This window comes from Lampetra planeri, chromosome 47 (genome assembly GCF_965212315.1).
Source record: "Lampetra planeri chromosome 47, kcLamPlan1.2.h2, whole genome shotgun sequence".
NCBI lineage: Eukaryota > Metazoa > Chordata > Hyperoartia > Petromyzontiformes > Petromyzontidae > Lampetra > Lampetra planeri.
The window spans coordinates 228,505-249,472 of record NC_136153.1 but is presented as its reverse complement, the minus strand read 5'-3'; the positions used below and the strand labels follow the sequence as shown (position 1 = coordinate 249,472).

Below are 20,968 nucleotides of genomic sequence, written 5' to 3'. Positions count from 1 at the left end.
GAGGAAATGTTGGCGGCGGACATCATCTCCCCATCTACTAGCCCTTGGGGTGCCCCCATTGTGCTAGTCAAGAAACGGGACGGGAGTCTCCGGTTCTGCGTCGATTTTCGTAGATTGAACAAGATCTCGGTGGCTGATGCATATCCATTGCCTCGCATGGATGATTCCCTGGACGCCCTCTCGGGCGCGCGGTTCTTTTCGACTTTAGATTTGCTCTCCGGCTTCTGGCAATTGCCACTGGATGAGGCCTCTAGACCCAAAACAGCGTTCCGCGCGCCCCAGGGGTTGTTCGAGTTCAATCGGCTTCCTATGGGTCTCCATTCGGCCCGGCAACCTTCCAGCGTCTCATGGAGATGGTCTTGGCGGGGCTGCAGTGGGAGTCTTGTCTAATCTACTTGGATGACGTTATTGTTTTTGGCCGTACGTTTGGCGAGCACTTGCAACGCCTTGAGGCGGTGTTCGTCAAAGTGCATGCTGCTGGCTTGAAATTCAAACCCCAGAAATGCCACTTGCTACAACCATCGGTGAGGTATTTGGGACACATTGTTAGCACGTCAGGTGTCGCCACGGACCCGGATAAAACGGTTTGTGTCCGGACGTGGCCGACTCCCACATCTGTCGCGTAGGTGCGTAGCTTCGTTGGCTTCGCATCGTACTATCGTCGGTTTGTCCTCGATTTTGCGACAATTGCGAAGCCACTGCACGCCCTTTCCGCCAAAGGCCAAAGGTTTCACTGGGGCGCGGAGGAGGAGGCGGCTTTTGCGGCGCTTCGCACGGCCTTGGCGGATGCGCCGCCCTTGGGGTACCCGGATTTTTCGAAACCCTTCCTGCTCGATACCGATGCCAGCGACACGGGAATTGGGGCTGTCCTGGCCCAGGTGGTCGACGGGGTTGAGAGGGTGGTAGCCTATGGCAGTCGCGTTCTGTCCTCGACGGAACAGCGATATTGTGTGACCCGGAGGGAGCTTTTGGCCATAGTTTATTTTGTTCAATTGTATAGACCATATTTGTACGGTAGGCTGTTTACGGTCCGAACCGACCACGCGGCCCTGCAATATTCGCTGAAGATTAGTCAGCCCTCGGGTCAGCTGTCTCGCTGGCTCGAAGTGCTCCAGGATTACCCCTTTGATGTAATCCACAGGAAGGGGACACAGCATGGAAATGCGGACGGTTTATCCCGATTGCCGGCAGGCGGCGGGTGTGCTTGCGCCCTGGGCTCTAGCCGTTGCAAGGCCCCAGGGGACGCCGCTGCACAGTTGGTCGCGTCGGCCGAGGCGGCCACCCCTCCAGGTGCGGCGGCGCCCGCGGATTTCGGCCTTGGACTTCCCCGGGAGGTATGGTCCGGCTTGCAGATGGAGGATTCCTCTCTGCTGAAGCTACGGCGCCATGTCGGACATAAGGCCCGGAGCTCAGCTTCGTCGGCTGCCCCGGCGATCGCTGTGCATGACGGACTCCTCATGCGTTGGGATGCCCAATTGGAACGCTATTGTGTGGTTGTGCCCACTAGCCTGCGTGGTAAATTAACCCGAGCCATTCACGAGAAGCTTATGCACCTTGGCAACCAAAAGACCTTATTGACCCTTAAGTGGGACTATTACTGGCCGGGTGTTGAGGGTGACGTGGCACTGATTTTGAAGGGTTGCCACGACTGCGCGCGGAGGAAGGCCCCAGTTGTCCGGGACCGGGCCCCGCTGCAGTCCATCCGGATTTCTCGCGTTAATGAGCTCGTGGCGCTCGACATTTTGGGGCCATTCCCTGCATCCCAACGGGGCCACAAATACCTCTTGGTGGGCGTTGAGTACCTCACACGTTGGCCCATGGCATGGCCTTTGGTCGATCAGTCGGCCTCTTCTATCACCGAGGCCTTCGTCCAGGGGTACGTGTTTGACAAGGGCGTGCCGGAAGAATTGTTGACTGACCAGGGGCGGAATTTCTCGTCTAGGTTGCTCAAGGAGGTGTGTGACCTCCTTGGCACCAAGAAAATCTGCACCTTGCCCTACCACCCCCAGTCAGACGGGATGGTAGAGTGCTTGAACCGCACCCTTACGTCCATGCTGTGCCACCAGGTGAACACGTCCCAGTCAGACTGGGACCTGTTCGTCCCGGGGGTCTTGGCGGCGTATCGGTTGGCCCCTCATGCCTCCACGGGATTTTCGCCTTTTTATTTGATGTACGGTAGGGAACCGGAGCCCCCGGTGCACGTCCAGATGGACGTTGGCTCCTCCAAGAAGGGGTCGGCGGTGCCGACCCCTTTGAAGGTCGCGCTTGACCGGCTGCGCGAGGCGCGACAGGCCACTGCCGAGGATTCCGCAAGCCGGCAGGCGGCTAATGAGCGGCTGCCCAAACACCAGGCAGCTGGCCTCCCGTGGGTAGCGGGTCAAAAAGCGTGGCTGCATTGTCCCCAGGTCCCCGTTGGCACATCGGCCAAATTGCATCGCCCTTGGCAGGGCCCCGTGGAGGTTGTGGAGGTCCGCCAGCCGCAATGCGTCCGGATTCGGTTCGGTCGCCGGCAGTGGATAGTGCACCCGTCCCGGCTCAAATGTTATGTTCCATCTACCCTGGGGGATCCACCCCCAATTCCGGAGCGGCCGGCTGATGATGTATCCGGCGTGCCTGACCGTTCGGGTCTCGTTGACGGAGGTGACGTCCGACCTGTGTGTGTGCCCCCAGGCCCCTCCCGAGTGAGGCTGGCAGAGACCCCCCGGTCACCGGAGGCCACGGCGGTGGGCCTGTTGCCCGCTGACGGGCCACCTGCACGGGTGGCAGACACCGCACGGGGGAGCGGGCCAGCAGCGCATACCCGCTCGAGGGGGATGCAGCTCCGGTGACGGCCCTGATGGCCGTTCAGCGGGCCCAGCCCCTGGCGCCCGTTCGGCGCTATCCGGCGGATGAGGCCTTCGGGCTCTATTTGTTTTGTTTTTTTGTTGTTGTGGTTGTTGTTGCTGTTCTGCTTGAGGGGCCGTGCTGCCCTAAGGTTTAGTTTTCTAGCAGCCGGTTTTACCTTCAGGCACACAAACTCGTGATTATTCAGTCTTCGGTCCGGTGTGGGGCCCCGCTTGCGGGGTGATTGCAGCTGGGTCGGCTGTTTTTTTTTCACGGGGGGGGGTGATATAGAGGAGTAGAGGAGAGTGGTGGCGTCGTGTGCGCTGTCCGGTGCGGTGACATCACGGGACGTGGGGTCGCACGCGCTGGGCAGTGCACGTGACGTCACCCCTCCTAGGGTATTTAAGGGAGACCCCGTGACGTAAGCGGGGGTCACTGGAGGAACGGGGATAGTAGAAGGGGTAAAGAGGGAACCAGGGATAGTGATATGTGTTAATAAACCCTGGCGGAAGCCCCTAACTCACCTCCGTCTCCGAGTACCTCCGTCTACTACTCAACACGTGTGTAGTGAGTTATACGTTTGTAGTGGTGTTATAAGTGTGACTCTTGAGTGAAGTGGGTATACGCCATGTGCTGCCTAACCTCATGTTGTCTCATTGTACTGTACTACTGTACACTGTACTCTCTAAAGGGCCCCACTGCTTCTCTACAACTGACTGGTGAATACCTCTGTAAAAAGAGGATGTTATTTCTTGCATCAAAGTTAAAATTTAGGCTGTTTCTTTCTTGAAACGTTGTATGCTCTTGGAAAATGTGGTGAACCATAAATATAACCCAGATATCATGGATTCCGGATAGAGAGATTTTCCTGTAGACAGCTGCGTAAATTACACCACTGCCGATTAAACCACTAACTTTAAGTCTGGGCACATTTTGGATGAATGTGGAGAGGAGAGTGGTGAACATTATCCCATACTCAGATACCACACTCGCTTGCAAACATGAGTCAGAGGTTTACATTTTTTTAAAGAAGTTGATGGGAGTCGGGAGAGCTGTGCACATTACGGATTGGTTGAGAAAAGGACACTCCTATGTTGTTTTCACGTGGTGTTGATGTGGTTGTGTGCCGCCGATTGTGCCCCGGGCGTGGTGCAGATGGTGACCAGGATTCCTGGAGCTGGTGGCTTGTCTCAGCTGCCCCTGGATTTCTATTCACTTGGAGTTGTGGCAGCATACAAATACTCGTGCGGTGTCCCACGGTAATGATAAAAAAAAACTGGTTTAACTGGCCAAACGTCCCCAATGCAGCAGCACCTACTTGAAAAACTAGTCTTGAGGATTTGCGAGCTGAAGGAAGAGGGTAATCATTCCTCATTGCACAGCGTCTTCAGATGCTGTCGCTAGTTGATGCTTTGATGTTGTGGCAAATGGCATAAGAAATAGGGCACGTTCTCATCCTGCGAACCTATCGTATTCCCAAACACCTCGCTTTCTCCCTGGCTCTTTTTTTTCTGAAAGAGCCATGCCATTTTTTTCTGAGCCTTTTGACCTTTTAAACCTTAAATAATATTTTTGTTAACGATTCAACCACTAAAAACTGTGATTTTTGTGTAACGAAGCTACAGATTCATAAAAAAACAAAAAAATTGTTGACACTTGCTTAGTGGTGGTAATTTCAGGTTCTAAGTGTGATCTGGAGGCAGGCTTTGGATCACATGGAATCATCAGGATGGGAATATGAAAAGATAGGAATGAATCATCAGGGTGGGAATGCTGCCATTGTTTTGTGAGTAAAACCGCCGTTTAGCAGACGTGAGTGACCCAGTTACTTTGTTTTAGTATATTTTCTGTTACTTTCAACCGAGTTAAAATCAAGTAAGTCTATAATGGGAGGAGATTAATTCTGAGTGAATGGAGAATTGAATATCTCAAGTGTGTGGTAGTGTATATGTTAATAACGTTTGTGTGCAGTGGCTGGCATGGGTTTGATGTTTTTATTATAAATGTGCTCATATATAAAATACAGAGGCGTGTACTGTGCGCAAGCGTGCGTGACCCTCTGGAGTTGTTGCGCGCACCACGACGCCTCCCTTTGTGCCACTCACTGTCTCCCGCCCCCCCCACTCCCCATGCCTCTCAGGTCCAAACAAAACCTTGGTAGGAGCCAAGTGAAGTCGCATCAGCTCTTGCATACGGACGGAGGAGGAGCCCTCCGGGAGACCTGGGGGATCCCGGACGATGTTCGCTTGAACCTGACCAGTACATGTGGTGGGGGGATCGTGACACGTCACCACATTTGATTTACAGAGTTGTTTTGATTGATGCGGTAGTATGAAAAATACATGGGAAGCTTTTTTACGTGTTGTATTATGATTTTGTCGTGAAAAAAATAAACTTGTGCAAGCTCAATAAGTTATTTTGTTATGGCTAGTACGATTACCATTGTAAGCTCACCAGATCATGCATGGCTGCTTCACTCATTCTAAAAACCTAATTTTAATGAGGCTCTGGCAATACAATAAAACATCGATTATCCGGTGTACGATTATGCAGTTTTCAACATCCGGCAGTTCCGGGCTTATTTGGCGAACCTTCATCATAGCTGATGATGGAGTTGGATTTAATCTCTGAATAGCCACCTCCAATTCATGCAGAGTCTTTGAGATTGGAGTGCTAAGTACAGTACGGTAAATACACTAACTATAGTAGGATATTTTATTTTTGTCTATATGTTTATTCATGCCAATTTCATAGGAGTAAACAAATGATAGGCACTTGAAAAACTATCGAGGTTTAAGGAAACAATGGGCAGGGCTGATTGATCAACAGTGTGGTGGTAGTGGTGGTTTTCACTCTTCGGTTCTGTTGGCTCCAAAGTGTGTTGCCTTGTAGACGGGCAAGCGAGGAAGCCCCACTGACCGACTGACTCACTGACGTGTGGATCGCTGCCGCTGCTGTTGTTGTCGGCTGCATTTCAGCTGGAAAGGAGAGGCGCTGTGCCGAATGCGAGCGGCAGAAAGCCGTCCTGTCCTGCATGCATTGCCAAGAGGACTTTTGCGACTCCTGCTTTAAGAAGGTAATCGCCTTGTAATTATCAAATGTGCTTTAACTGCATAGGCTTTTGCGACCAATATTATCTGGTAAAAACAAACAAACCTCTTAGGGATCGGACGTGCTAGTTGCAATCCATCGCACTTACGGCCTCTTGGTGCAATCTACTTAGGTATATACGCTCCGGAGTGAGTGTGCCTAACACCTTATTTGCAGTATAAATCCCCTCCTACACATTTTAGACAAGACTCTCTTACAATCACACTTAATAATAACAGAAAAAGTATCCCCTTCTGATTGGGACCGTGTTGATAACATGAATCTCCTCTGCTAATTCATTGTCAACCAAATGTAAAGCTAACTTGATCGCTAAATTAAACCTCCTGTCAAAAAAGAAGCCAGATCCACACATTAACAAGTTAGATGTTAACAAGATTGTCATCAATCAGAGTAGCATCCCAATCTCTGAGAACCTAAATCGGTACTAGCTAAGGGACTGAATTTCGCAGTTACCACCAAACATATTCCAGTGGATGATATAATCTCCCAGGTCGATGTAGCCCTCAAAGGCTTGGGACACATCCAAACAGACTTTGCTAGAGCTGAAATTGCCACTATCCTCAAAAATGCTAAGAAACCCATTAGCAACATCAGCAAAGACGGAACTCGCAAATTTGAAAAAGAGGGATGACATAGTCATCCTCTCGGCCGACAAGGGCAATGCCACTGTCATCATGGATAAAACCACATACAACAACAAAATCCAGGACCTTCTAAATGATGGTAGCTACTCCAAAATCAACAAAGATCCTACTAACAACCTGACGACTAAAACCAACAATATCATTACCAGTTCGACTTCTCTAATCGAACCAGTCAAACGGCCCTTTCTAAAACCTTCGGCTGCTCGACCACAGATTCTATGGTCTTCCCAAGATTCATAAAGAAGGCACTCCACTTCGGCCCATCGTGTCCACGATCAACTCGCCTACCTACAAACTAGCCCGTTTTCTGTCTGATACCTTGCTTCCTTACACTGGCAAGACTACCTCAGCAGTACTTGACTCAGCTCACTTGGTCTCTCTAATCAAGGACATTTCACTGTCCCCGGATGGCTACCTCGTCAGCTTTGATGTGGTTTCTCTGTTCACCAAGGTCCCGGTGCCTGACACCATAGCAATAATTGAAGACTTAGTCCACAATGGACTGAACCCTGATGTTCCTGCTCTGGTTAGGCACTGCCTTACCAACACGTACTTCACCTGGAATGGTACTTTCTACAAACAAAATGAGGGTACCCCCATGGGTTCACCCTTGTCACCGGTGATAGCGAATGTTTTCATGGAGAAATTTGAGACTGACGCCATCCAGACATCCACCCTACGTCCTTCCCTGTGGAAGATGTATGTGGATGACACTTTTGTCATTTGGCCACATGGCCTGCCAGCATTGAACCAATTTCTCGACCACATTAACTCCATACACCCATCCATCAAATTCACCATGGAAGTGGAGAAGGATGGTACGCTACCATTCCTGGATGTTGTGTTTGAGAAGAAACCTGATGGCTCCTTGGGACACTGGCTACAGGAAAGCCACCCACACAGATTCCTATCTGAAACCTGATTCCCACCACCATCCGGCAAGAAGAATTCCCTCATCAAAACGTTACACCATAGGGCCCACTGCATTTCTGACCAACACCACCTAGCCAGTGAATTGGAACTCGTACACCAGGCCCTTAAGATGAATGGATATTTGGACCGTATTATCCGCAAAGCTGTTTCTCCAACCATGGAGAAACAACCCCTTGAGACTGATTAAAATTATCACGTTACCATACATAGCAGGCGTTACCAAAAAGATTTCCAAAATCTTAAACAAACAAGATCCAGGTCCGATTCAGTACAGTACACAAAATCCGTGATCTAATCCCATCCGTAAAGGATGTTATTCCTGACTTGCAATAATCTGAAGTCTACAAACTCAGTTGCATTTGTGGCGATTGTTACATTAGGGAAACGAAACGACATGTATTGGACCGTATTCGCGAGCACAAGGCGGATTTGAAACATGGCAGAACTGGTTCTTCCGCCGTAGCTGATCACTGCTACAACGCTGTGGGCTCTTATGGTATTGTTTTTTTCCGAGACCATGGTACTCTGCAAATCGTCAGGCTACTATCAAAGATTTGTTCATGAAGCCATCCAGATATATAAACACAGACATAGCTTCAACTAAGAGGATGGATTCAAATTGAGCAATCATTGGAAGGATGTTATTAACCAGGTAATATCTTAGTTGCTTTGTAGTTTCTTTCATACCCGTATCTCCAGTCTCTTCAACACTCTACTCCACCCCCCAGACCCGCTCAGTGCACCACTCCGGCATTGTGTCACACTGGCGGTGCTGTTGACCAGGTTGCTGATCCTTGCCCCCCCCCCCCCCCAGCCGTGTTGAGTACTTGGTGGCTGATGCTCACTCAACCCTCCTCTCCTCCTCCACCCCCCCACCCTCTACTTCTCTCCCCCCTGGCTCCTCCCCCCCCTGCCTTATATAATATCTTGTTACGAGCAGCTCCTGTCCACTACAGCAAATTATTTCTTGCTGTGGCTGTCCCACCTGATGACGGAGGCATGTGTTGCTTCCGAAACGTCGTGATTTGATTTATTTTGATTTTGTTTTTTATTTGAATTTATTTTTAATTTATTTTTAATTTTATACCTACGTGACTTTACCGAAAGAACTAAAGAGTATGTTTCACCGGTAATTACAACAACCAGCCTCATCAGGCGAGTGGTGGCGGGTTTAACGAAGCGTTTATATTTACGCAATCTAAGCCAAAAAAATCTCTTATGAATAATATTGGTTGTGAAAGCCTGCTACATATTTAGATGCTGTACAAGTTGTAATTGTGTTCTGTATGTAGGTGTCTGTTCTAAGCCATTTGCTCTTTTAAAGTAATCTACTCCTGCTTGATAAATTTCCGAAGTCTACGTGGTCAACCAGAATGTCTCTGCTCTATATTGCTGTTGGCTCCATGTACCCACCCTCAATGTGTGTTCCCCAGATATTGCCTATTTGCAGTTAGCTTGGATGTATTTCAACTTTTTCAGGCGAAATTTGTACAAACAACACAAACTCAGTCAAGACTCCTGTGTGAGTGGGCATCACCTAAACTCTTATTTTTGCATAAGTCTGAGATTGCATAAAGATAGATTATTTGATAATAATTTAATAAAACTGGGAATGAAAATGAAGGAGTAAGGTTTAAGTGGCGGTGAATGTTATAGGAGTTGACAGTCACGGTGTGTACCTGCATGTATGTGGTGTATGTGTTACTGTGTACTTGTGATGTGGCGAGCATTCCGTGTAAGCGGTTAGCGCGCTGCGCTCCGTACCCGGCGACTTGAGTTCGATTGCTACTCACGGTCACCACCAGTGACAATTATCTCAACCGGTCCTGGGCCTCCCCTAGGTCTACTCAGCCTCCAGTGCAGTGTGTAAACATTACCACTAGGGAGACAAAGGCGGCCGGGCGTAATGTTGGCCACCCACCCCTTTGTTCTGTGCTGGCCTTCAGAGGCACTCGCTATAATAGCACTTCCCCCAACAGTCTATTAAGGCTACATGAGGGATCTTTGCCTTTGTTACTGTACACCTGTGTTAGGGACTAATTTTGTTAGGAAGGAAGGTCCTTCAGATTGGGTGGCTACCTTTGTTTACCTGTGTACCCTGTGTGCAACACTTGTGTACCTGCGTAGAGTAACGATGTTGTGAAGGCCGGTCTGAGATTATAGTATTGCGTGTGTGCACGCACGTGTGATGCGTTTCAGGTTCACGGAAATGCGAAAGTGCTGAAAAACCACAAAGTGAACAAAATATATCCCAGTGACTGGTAAGTGGTGGCTAGAAGATATGAATTACTGCGCCTGATATACAGGAGGTTGTGGGTTCGATCCTGACGCATTCATGTTTGGAGTTTGCATTTTCTCCCCATGGTCACATATTTTTCTCCGGGTTTCCCGGATTTTCCCTCATTTAGAATCAACGTCGCACATCTAGAGCCTAAAGAGCTGCATAGCTCAGTATGCCTTACCTGGTAAAATAAAATAAAAAATATTTTCAATTACTGTAGCTATTAATGTTTTTGCAATGATTGACACATGTCATTTGTGGACCCTTATACTTCACAGCAGTCCTCATGTGGCCACATGCCCATAGAAAGTGAACTTGTGGTCTTGTAGGGTTCCCTACCCCCTGCCTTGAACCTTATAGCCTTAACCCCTTAATTATCATGAAAACTGAAAAACTTCCATACCTAAATACAGTAGACCCACGATTATTCACGAGCGGTTTATCTGATTTGTGGATTAGTCGCGCACCTGAGATATTGATATAAATTAATAACTCAAGGATTTTCCCTTTAGCACAAATCTTAACCAGAAAACTGTTATACATTGTTATTCTTGGAAATGTTTATTACAAGTCACTTGCTTAACCAAAATCCACGTGATCGCCTCTACAGCACAGGAGTTGCAGATCTTTACAACAGTGGGTGGAGTTTGATTGATGTTGATTGGTGTGAATCTGCTGCTGTCCACTTAGTAGGCCGAGTCTTCTGCACGGGAGCAGGAAAGTGTTATCACTGAGCACATGCATCATTGATTGGTCGATTCTTAGTGTTTATTCTAAATCGAAACGGTAACAAGCAAAATCATTAGTTGTGCTTCTTTTGAGTGATTTATCCAATCATTTATTTTGTTAGTTTTGATTTACAAAACTGTGTGATGGCAGAGATACTTAAATATAATTAATACCTAAATCAGTGTTTTTTGGCATAGTGATCCACGGAAAATGGATATTTTTGGATTATCCGCGATTTTGAATTATCCGCAGCCGTCCTCCCTGTCATTAGCACAGATAATCGAGAGCCTACTGTCGTGATGTGACATCGAGGCTGGGCAGTGGCACGTTGGACACTTTTACAAAGGGTTTCATAGAAATGTTCCTGGCTTTGAGATCCACTCTTGGGTTATGGTTGCTCTTGACTCCACCAGGGCCCTCAGTGTCGTCCGAGTGCAGCGGTCCCACCCATGAAGCCGCTTAAAACTAACGATTGAAACAATTGTTCCCACTGAGCTACACGTTATTTTTCAGGAGCGTTTTTAGATTATTAATTTGGGCTTAAGGGAAAATGCGCAAGTTATTAATTTGTCAAAATCTCAAGTGAGCACAGTTAATTCGCACATCGGATAAACCGCACGCAGATATCAAGAGTCCACTGTACTTCTCGGAGCACCTCAGTCATGGTCGCGAGGTGCTCGACGCTTTTAGCTGCCCCCTTCAAAAGAGACACGGCCGTGTTTTTCGTGTATAACGTGAAATTTTTACCAATTGTAGTTGTGAAAAGTTGGATAAAGAAAACTAGAAACCGAGGATCTTGTGATTGCCGGCTCATTGCTCCAGGTTGTTCCTTCATCTCCGCTTCCTGGCCGCGTGCCGGTGGGAACATGACCTGTTCGTGATCTGTATGTATGTCGATGCAAATGCTTTTTATCTATGGCTGTTTATATTTCTGGCAGCCAAAAAACCTAAATAAATGACGGATTCTTTATTCACAAATAACGTGCACGCAATAAAGAGAGATAGTGTTTTGGTGCAGCTTTTAAAGGTTGACAGTGTTGATCGGTCTTTGACGTGGCTATTACTGCAGTGAGAATTGTGAGGTGCACGGTAAGCCGTACGCGTACTGCTGCGAGCTTGGTGACGGTGGTGGCGGCGGTGGCGGTGGCAGCGACGTTGCGTGCGCGGATTGCATCCCGGATTCTGATCACAGCGACCACGACCATACTCTGCTCGATACCAAGGTGAACTTCTGAGACATCGATCGCGAGGTCGATTGAAGTGCCCCACTTGGATGTAATGTCGCTCATCTGGTGCTTTCTAGCCATATCGAGATTAAAATATTAATAATAACATTTACGAATGTGGGCAACATCAAAATAGAAAGGAAAATCCCACAGCATAATCTAAATTGCAATAAAGTAAAACGTGTGTAGGCTTTCGCCACCAATATTATTATCCAAAATAACTAATTGGCTCTCGGGTGGTGACGGATTGAACGACGCGTTGATATTTCGGTGATCTAACCCAAAAAAACCTCTGGTGTAATAAGGTATACGGATTAACCCGAGCGCAATCTTGGATCGCAACTTATTTCTGAAAAGGCGTTTCTCACACCTTGAGCCAGGATTCCAATGACAACCGTTTCGTTGCTGCCCATTGCAGAAGGAAGAGCTGAGCGTGCAGCTTCTCAAGGCCATTGTTGCGGGCCAGACGGGGGTCTTGAAACTGAAGGAGGCACTGAGAGTGAGTGTGGTTGCTGGCTGCAGCAATGCTGCATCATCTTCATCGTCGTTGTCAACGTTGTTATCGTCGTTATCATTGTCCTCATTGTTGTCATCCTCGTCATTGTCCTCATCGTCTTCATAGTCATTGTCCTCATCCTCATTGTTGTCATCGTCATTGACGCTGTCGTCAAAGTCATCATTCTAATTGTCATCGTCGTCCTCAACAGCCATGGTCGATTCACAGCTGGTTTAACGCCCAGCAGTTGTTTTGAGATGGAATACGCTGCTTGTGTTTTTTTAAGTTATAATTTACTCTTGGCTGGCCACGACCAATCAAAACACTCTAAACCTATATCTGAACGTTTGCACAAACCCATTGTAAAGTAACAGAATTTTAACAATTTGATGCAACAACGATCTCATTATTTTGTGCGGATTTAATGGCGTCGATGATAATTGTGCAGCAACCGGGTTTAATCGATGTGTGTGAAAAGGCTGAATTCTACGCCTTTAGGTGTGGTGCAATGTCAGGCACTGCTATGATTGCCTTTTATCCAAACATTGATCGTCCTGGTGTTTCAACCGAGCTCACGGTGCCTTTGGCTATGAAAGTGGCTGGTGTAATTGTGGCTTCTCCGACAGGAGTTTGAGAAGCTGCAGTCTGAGCTGCAGCTACAGCTTCACACAGTGGTGTGCAGCATCCATGGGAGCATCCACTCGCTGTGCTCCATGGTGCAGGCCCGGTGAGTTCAACGTTCCACGTGCGCACATGTACACTCCGCTCTCGTTCCACCTGCGCGCATTCATGCCGCTCGCTGCTGCTTAGCGTCTGGGTTTTGTTTGTTCTCCGTTTTGCCCGTGAAGTCATTTTTATATTTGCTTACACGTTGCTTCTTTCTGGCACAAATTTTCCCCGCAGAGTGCCAATGACAATAAGATGAACGTATGCTACCTATAGTTACACAAAACAGTTATATTTCACTATTTACTTATTATGTAAGACGTACGTTTTCAAACTCAATATTTAAATTCAGAATAGATTCTTTTTGGGTTGTGACACGTTACCAAGCATCTGACCAAATCGGGGACGTTGAAATCCTCTACTGCTACGGGTACAGCCAAACAAGGGAACTCGTCAACACGTACGAGCTGTTGACGCGCCCCTACTTATTGTTTCAGCTCGGTGGTAAGTGGAAGATACAGTGAGGGAAAAAAGTATTTGATCCCCTGCTGATTTTGTACGTTTGCCCACTGAAAAAGAAATGATCAGTCTATAATTTTAATGGTAGGTTTATTTGAACAGTGAGAGACAGAATAACAACAACAAAAATCCAAAAAAACGCATGTCAAAAATTGTATAAATTTATTTGCATTTTAATGAGGGGGAATAAGTATTTGACCCCTCTGCAAAACATGACTTAGTACTTGGTGGCAACACCCTTGTTGGCAATCACAGAGATCAGACGTTTCTTGTAGTTGGCCACCAGGTTTGCACACATTGACATATTTCGTTGCTTCCTCTTAGTACCTTTCACACGACGGTCAATGGTATAGTGTATAGCAGATTGTATAATAATAAATGGTATAAAAGTGTAATGTTTAATATAATGTATAAGGTAATATATAGTATCGTAATTGTATAGTGAATATACAGCAGTGTGGTATACAGTAGGTTGGGTAGAATAATACATCGTGTAATATTACAATGTATAGTAATGCAGTATATAATTTAATGTTAGGTTTAAGAAAAAAGTTCAGCTGGAGGCATATTTTATATTTTAGTTTTTACGTGGTGGTTTAGCTGCTGCAGCTCCTTACTATTAAAATTCCTTCCCTTTCTTACTGCTAACCCTACTCCCTCCCTTTGATGCTGCTAATCCTACATAATGCACTTGCATAATATGACTTTGAGACCCCCCCCACCTCCTACGCATTCCACAATTAGTGACTAATCCCATATCTGCATTTCCCATAAATATTCTAAATTCTTCTTGATATGCAAATTCCTTTGTCAAGGCGCCCTTCCCCCTCCAACCCAGCTTAAATATACGCTGCCAAGCCTGGTGGTGCTCATTCAGACGCTGTCTTTCTGACAGACCTGTTCTTCACCTGAGGACGGCTGCTTGCGTTGTGGCCGAAACGTCGTGAGAATTGTATTTTTCTTATGTTTTATTTTTATTATTTCCCTTCTACGTGACTTTACCGAAAGAACGAAGAAGATGAATCCCTGCAGTCACGAAAGCTTTAAATCGAAAAATCTTTCCAATGATTACTCAGTTTGTACCCATCATCACGGTTGATTCCAAGAACACAGGATGAGATGTTACTATCCTTTGTGCAAGCACTTCCAAGAGTTCATGAACAGTGAGCCTGGTGAAATTTGGGGAACGCATCGTCAGTAGTGTACCTTTGGTTCCTAGGGTGTTTCGGCCTTTCACACTATACACCCTCCCCAAAGGCGGCCAGCGACAGGGTGATCAATCCTACGCTTGCGTCCCATTCCCAATTAGTCATAGGAGTTGCCTTGTTGTTGATAGCCAACATCCCATGGGACTATGCATGGCAGGGGCGTCCTCCTCCCTGAGTCGAGCATTGTTGACCGCATACCTCCTGGCCCTCTCACTTCGGGGCCCAGCTGGGGTCTTTCCTCTTCATCCAGAGCCACTGACTGCTGCCTTCTGCCGCCTCCGATACAGCTCTGATTGCCGAACGCTGGCTCTGGCCCTTAATTCCCAGGTCTCTAAGCAGTCTGGTTGTAGATGTTGCCACAAAACCTCTGCAGCCCACCTCCACTGGTCGGACTTCTGTGTTCCAGCCATGATGCCGTGCTTCGGCAGCTAGATCGGCATAGCGCAGATGTTTTCGCTCATAAGCCTCATCATGAGTCCTCCCAGGGTACTGTGAGCTCAATGATGAAGACCTTCTTGAGCGAACGGGACCAGAGCACCATGTCAGGTCTTAGGGTGGTGGTTGCGATCTCCGGAGGAAACACAAGTTGCCGGCCAATGTCAGCTAGCATTTTCCAATCGCGGGCCAAGCGCAGCTGGTCTCGCTCTAATGGTGTAGAGCCGCTCTTCGGTGTGTTTGTATATCTGGATGGCTTCGTGTACAAACCTTTGATGGTAGCCAGGAGGTTTGCAGAGTACCTTAGTTTTGGAAAAGACAATCTCATGAGAGCCCACAGCGTTGTAGCAATGATTGGCAACGGCGGAAGACTCAATTTTGCCGTGTTTCAGATCTGACTTGTGCTCGCGGACACGATCAGAGATATGACGTTTCGTTTTTCCAATGTAACAATCACCACAGCTGCAACTCAGTTTGTGGACTCCAGGGTATTGTAAGTCAGGAATTACATCTTTCACAGATGGAATTAGATCACGGATTTTATGTACTGTACTGAATCGGACTTGGATCTTATGTTTGTTTAGAATTTTGGAGATCTTTTGGTCACGTCTGCTATGTATGGCAACGTGATAGTTTTGATCGGAGTTTCAAGTGGTTGTTTCTGTATGGTGGGAGAAACAGCTTGGCGGATGGTGCGGTCAGAGTATCCGTTCATCCTGAGGGCCCGATGTACATGTCTTAATTCACTGGCCAGGTGGTGTTGGTCAGAAATGCCATGAGCTCTGTGGTATAGCGTTTTGATGAGAGAACTCTTTTGAGATGGGTGGTGGTGGGAATCAGGTTTCAAGTAGGAATCTGTGTGGGTGGCTTTCCTGTAGACAATGTCCCAAGGATCCGTCAGGTCTCCTCTCAAACAGAATATCTAAGAATGGTAGTTTTGCCATCTTTCTCCACTTCCATGGTGAATCTGATGGATGGGTGTCTGGAATTGATGTGGTCCAAGAAGTGGTTCATTCTTTCCGAGACCAAGGTACTTTCAGAGACCAAGGTACTCTGCAAACCTCCTGGCTACCATCAAAGGTTTGTACACGAAGCCATCCAGATATACAAACACAGACATAATTTCAACCGTGATGATGGGTACAAACTGAGTAATCATTGGAAAGATGTTATTAACCATGCAAAAAATATTTAACTACACATATTTGGACCATTTTATTTGACGGGCACTATTCTTAAGTTACCGTACAGTTTACTGATAGACAGCCAGTTTTGTTTTATCATGTTTAGCTTCTTTTTTCACACACTGGTTTCCTGCTTGTTTTACCCACCCAGCAACATAGCAAGGGGCTGTTTCTTCCTGACCTGCTTTTCTGCTTCTGACATCTACATAACAAAGGCTCAGTCCCATTAGCAGCAGCCGCACCTTAGCAACTCTGGCACCTCCCAGCTCAACCAGTCTACATAACAAAGGCTCAGTCCTAGCAGCAGCCTCAGCCGCACCAACCTTACCATAATAAAAAAACTCCGATCCAGGGGCCTACCCTGGCTCCTCCCCCCTCAATCAGTATATACACAAGGTCGGGTCTCTTGGAATTTTTCTCTTTACTTGATACTGCAATCGTACTATGACGGTTCCACCTGAAGACGGAAGCTTGTGTTGCCTCTGAAACGTCGTGATTTTTATTTTACTTTTACAAATTTTTTTTTTTACCTACGTGACTTTACCGAAAAAAAAAACCTAAGAGTATGAATCCTTGCAGTCACGAAAGCTTCAAATCTAGAATTGTCCTGTCACCTTAGCAGAAAAACACCCCCAAAGCATAATGTTTCGACCTCCATGTTTGACGGTAGGGATGGTGTTCTTGGGGTCATAAGCAGCATTCCTCCTCCAAACACGGCGAGTTGAATTGGTCTCATCTGACCACAACACTTTCACCCAGTTGTCCTCTGAATCATTCAGATGTTCATTGACAAACTTCAGACGGGCATGTATATGTGCTTTCTTGAGCAGGGGGACCTTGCGGGCGCTGCAGGATTTCAGTCCTTCACGGCGTAGTGTGTTACCAACTGTTTTCTTGGTGACTATGGTCCCAGCTGCCTTGAGATCATTGACAAGATCCTCCCGTGTAGTTCTGGGCTGATTCCTCACCGTTCTCATGATCATTGCAACTCCACGAGGTGAGATCTTGCATGGAACCCCAGGCTGAGGGAGATTAACAGTTCTTTTGTGTTTCTTCCATTTGCGAATAATCACACCAACTGTTGTTACCTTCTCACCAAGCTGCTTGGCGATGGTCTTGTAGCCCATTCCAGCGTTGTGTAGGTCTATAATCTTGTCCCTGACATTCTTGGAGAGCTATTTGGTCTTGGCCATGGTGGAGAGTTTGGAATCTGATTGATTGATTGCTTCTGTGAACAGGTGTCTTTTATACAGGTAACAAGCTGAGATTAGGAGCACTCCCTTTAAGAGTGTGCTCCTAATCTCAGCTCGTTACCTGTATAAAAGACACCTGGGAGCCAGAAATCTTTCTGATTGAGAGGGGGTCAAATACTTATTTCCCTCATTAAAATGCAAATCAATTTATAACATTTTTGACATGCGTTTTTCTGGATTTTGTTGGTGTTATTCTGTCTCTCACTGTTCAAATAAACCTATTAAAATTATAGACTGATCAACGTACAAAATCAGCAGGGGATCAAATACTTTTTTCTCTCACTGTAAATCCTCGCAGACAAATTTTGGCAAATCCTCGCAACAATCCTGAATTGTTCTTCCGACTACCTGGATTTTATCCTCGCGATATTTGACGTTGTTACCGATGAAAGTAATTTTTTGGTATAAAAATTGGTTGTGGGAATTGTTTTAATGCCTCTTTATTCGTTTTTGTTTTATTTGTACATCAAATAAAAATGAAATTTTTTCAGCGTTGGTTGATAGCTCTGCCTTACAAGCAGCAAAATATATTGGTAATAGTTTTAGGCGGTGGCCTTAGGAGTAGAGACAATGAAGCTTACCTGACTGATTTTTAGTTTCACATTGTATTTTGCACCAGATAATTTATCTTTTTTTTCCCCCTTCCCCACTGGTTTTGCCCACGTTCATCTTAACACACACACTATCCTTGGCCAATAATGGTTCCTGAGGCCGTTTTGGATCCCCAGGCTTGGTTTGTAGACAGTTGATTTATAATATAACTAGCGGGAAGTACCCGGCGTTGCCCGGAGGAAAATATATATTTCAAAACTTCTCTTAAAAACATAACATTCTTTACACAAATATTAAGCTATTGTCAAAGCCCGGCATGCTGTTTTTCTGTCCATTTGTCTGTCAACAATATTATAAGAGGCTTGCAGAAGTTCAAAAAGTTATAGAAAGTGGGGGTTAAATAGTTGATCTAAAAGGTTTCCGAAAATTGTCGACCCCCCCACCTCCATGCGTAGGCATATATACCTACACACCCTACATACAATAGTGAGTAGTATCTAGTGACTATAGTAGTATCTGACTCTACAGTAGTATTTGGCTCTACAGTAGTATCTACTGACTCTGTAGTAATATCGATTGGCTCTATAGTCGTATTACTGACTATAGTAGTATCTGCTGACTCTGTAGTTGTATCTACTGACTGTATAGTAGTATCTTCTGAGCCCAGTAGTAGCTACTAACTGTATAGTAGTATCTACTGACTGTAGTAGTATCCACTGACTATAGCAACTAGTAACTCTACAGTAGTATCTACTGACTCTATCATAGTATCTTCTGACTAGTAGTATTTACTGACCATAGTAGTATCTACTGACTACAGTAGTATCAACCAACTCTATAGTAGTAATTACTGACTATAGTCGTATCTTCTGGAATCTATAGTCGTATCTATTGACTCTATAATAGTATCCACTGACTATAGTAGTCACTGCTAACTATATCAGTATCTACTGACTCTATAGTCATATCTGCTGACTCTATAGCAGTATCTACTGACTCTATAGTCGTATCTACCAACTCTGTAGCAGTATTTACTGACCGAAGTGGTATCTACTGACTGAAGTATCTACTGACTCAATGGTAGTATTTGCCGACTCTATAGTAGTGTAGGGGTGTTAGAGAGAGAGCCCGTTATGCATGGCAGCCTATGGTAAACAAACACAGTAGGCGGGGCTACATGTGTGCACAAGCAGGTGCCCTCTGCGACGTCCGCGCCAGACACCCTGGGGGGTCGATTCGGTGGTTATGATCCCCCGGGGCCCCACCCCTCAGGGAGGGGTTGGGTATAAAAGGGGAATGTATCGAAGGGCTCGGGAGTGATGTTTAGCTAAAGAAGAGGAGGCGGAAGACGTCTGAGATAGAGCCCTGGACTCCCCCTGGTACGCCGTCCTTATCAGGACCGCGCAGGCTCGAGCCAGTGGCGTGGTACCAGAGCCAGAGCCAGTGCTGGTCTGGACTCTGGGTACCGGGCCCGACTGACCAGTGTCGGGCCAAGATAGCCTCCCCTAGCCCATTAGTGGAGGACTCAGAGGCAGGCTAGGGTTAGCTAGAGAGGTGTGTCCTCAGATAGACGGGTGAGGGGGCCGATACCCCCTCAAATGTGTATGTCACAACGTTGGTGTTAAATAAACAAGTGTGCCTCCAACTCCGGTGTGAACGAGTCGTGAGCGTTACTACATCTGGCGTCAGAAGTGAAACAAAGTACGAACATGGATACACGCCGGACGACTCGAGTCGGGGTACCAGAGGCAGAAGACACCACTGCAGTCGGAGGGCCCGAGACGGCTGAAGATGCCATCGACCAGCCGGGGCTGGGCGCATCCACGCCACAGCAGCTGGAGGAAGGGGAGCCGTCGATGGAGGGGCTGAGGGAGGCGCACGCGAAGCTGACCGAGCTGCTGTACGCCGCAGCCGCCATGCTCGACACCATCACGCAGCTGGGGGCTGCGGGACCGCCACGGGGCAACGGCAGCCGACGATCACAGCGCCTTCCCGCCATTTCCACGGAGCAACATTTTGAAACTCCCGCCATCGCTGCAGCTGCTGTTGAGGGCGTGGCCGCTCTAAGCATCGCGTCCAACGGCGGGAGTACAGTACCTGCCGCGTCACCACCAACGGGCGGAACGTCACCACGGGTGCGACCGGCGATGCCATCGCTGGTTCGTGCCGACGCTGAGTTGAGTGAGGCGGACGAGGGAGTGCGTTCTTCCTCTGCAGCCGCTGCCTTACATCAGCGGCTACCTCCACTCAAGGAATTTGTGGGCGAGGATGGCGACTGGGGCGGCTTCCAGCGGCGCTTCCTCGCTCACCAGGAGATGGCACAGTGGACAGACGCCGAGGCTCTCCGCGCGCTGCCAGCACTTCTCGACAGCGACGCCCTCGCCACTCTAACATCGGCTTCGAAGGAGAGGCGCTCCACGCTGCGGAAGGCGATGCAGGTGCTGTCGGCGGTATATGGTCCACCATCGGACTGTCGCCAACTCTTTTACGATCGCCAGCGGGGGACGAAGGAGTCGCCCCTGGCGTACCGCACAAGCCTCCTGGCACTGGCGAAGGAGGCCTTTCCACGAATGGATGACGAGGGTGTCGACGCCATGGTGACAGAGAAGATACTTTTGCTGGCGGACGACTTAGACATCGTCATTGTCGCACAGGACGATGCAGAGATGTGCTCCCTCCAAGCGGCCCGTCTTCTCCACGCAAACCTGTCCTCTCAACGACGGAAGGCCAGCAAGGCGGCGAGCGGGCGTGCCGTCGCTGCAGCCACCCTCCCGGCGGAAGAGGTTTGCGCCATCGACCATCAACGGCAGCATGGAGCGGGAGTACGGGAGGACCGGGCCGGTTCAAGCCGTCTACAACATCCATCGTCGTCACCAGCGCTTCCACGCTGTTACAACTGCGGCATCCG

General features: G+C 47.6%; 1 protein-coding gene across 1 annotated transcript in view; it reads left to right on the top strand.

Annotated features, from left to right (window-relative positions):
* LOC144733433 (E3 ubiquitin-protein ligase Midline-1-like) overlaps positions 1-20,968 on the top strand; it is a 65,944-nt gene that overhangs the window by 39,187 nt on the left and 5,789 nt on the right. Inside the window, exons 4-10 of the mRNA XM_078615343.1 lie at positions 3,979-4,082; positions 4,964-5,082; positions 5,802-5,899; positions 9,711-9,772; positions 11,591-11,744; positions 12,166-12,246; positions 12,870-12,970. Coding sequence (XP_078471469.1) covers positions 3,979-4,082; positions 4,964-5,082; positions 5,802-5,899; positions 9,711-9,772; positions 11,591-11,744; positions 12,166-12,246; positions 12,870-12,970 — 719 coding nt within the window. The remainder of the gene's footprint in view (positions 1-3,978; positions 4,083-4,963; positions 5,083-5,801; positions 5,900-9,710; positions 9,773-11,590; positions 11,745-12,165; positions 12,247-12,869; positions 12,971-20,968) is intronic.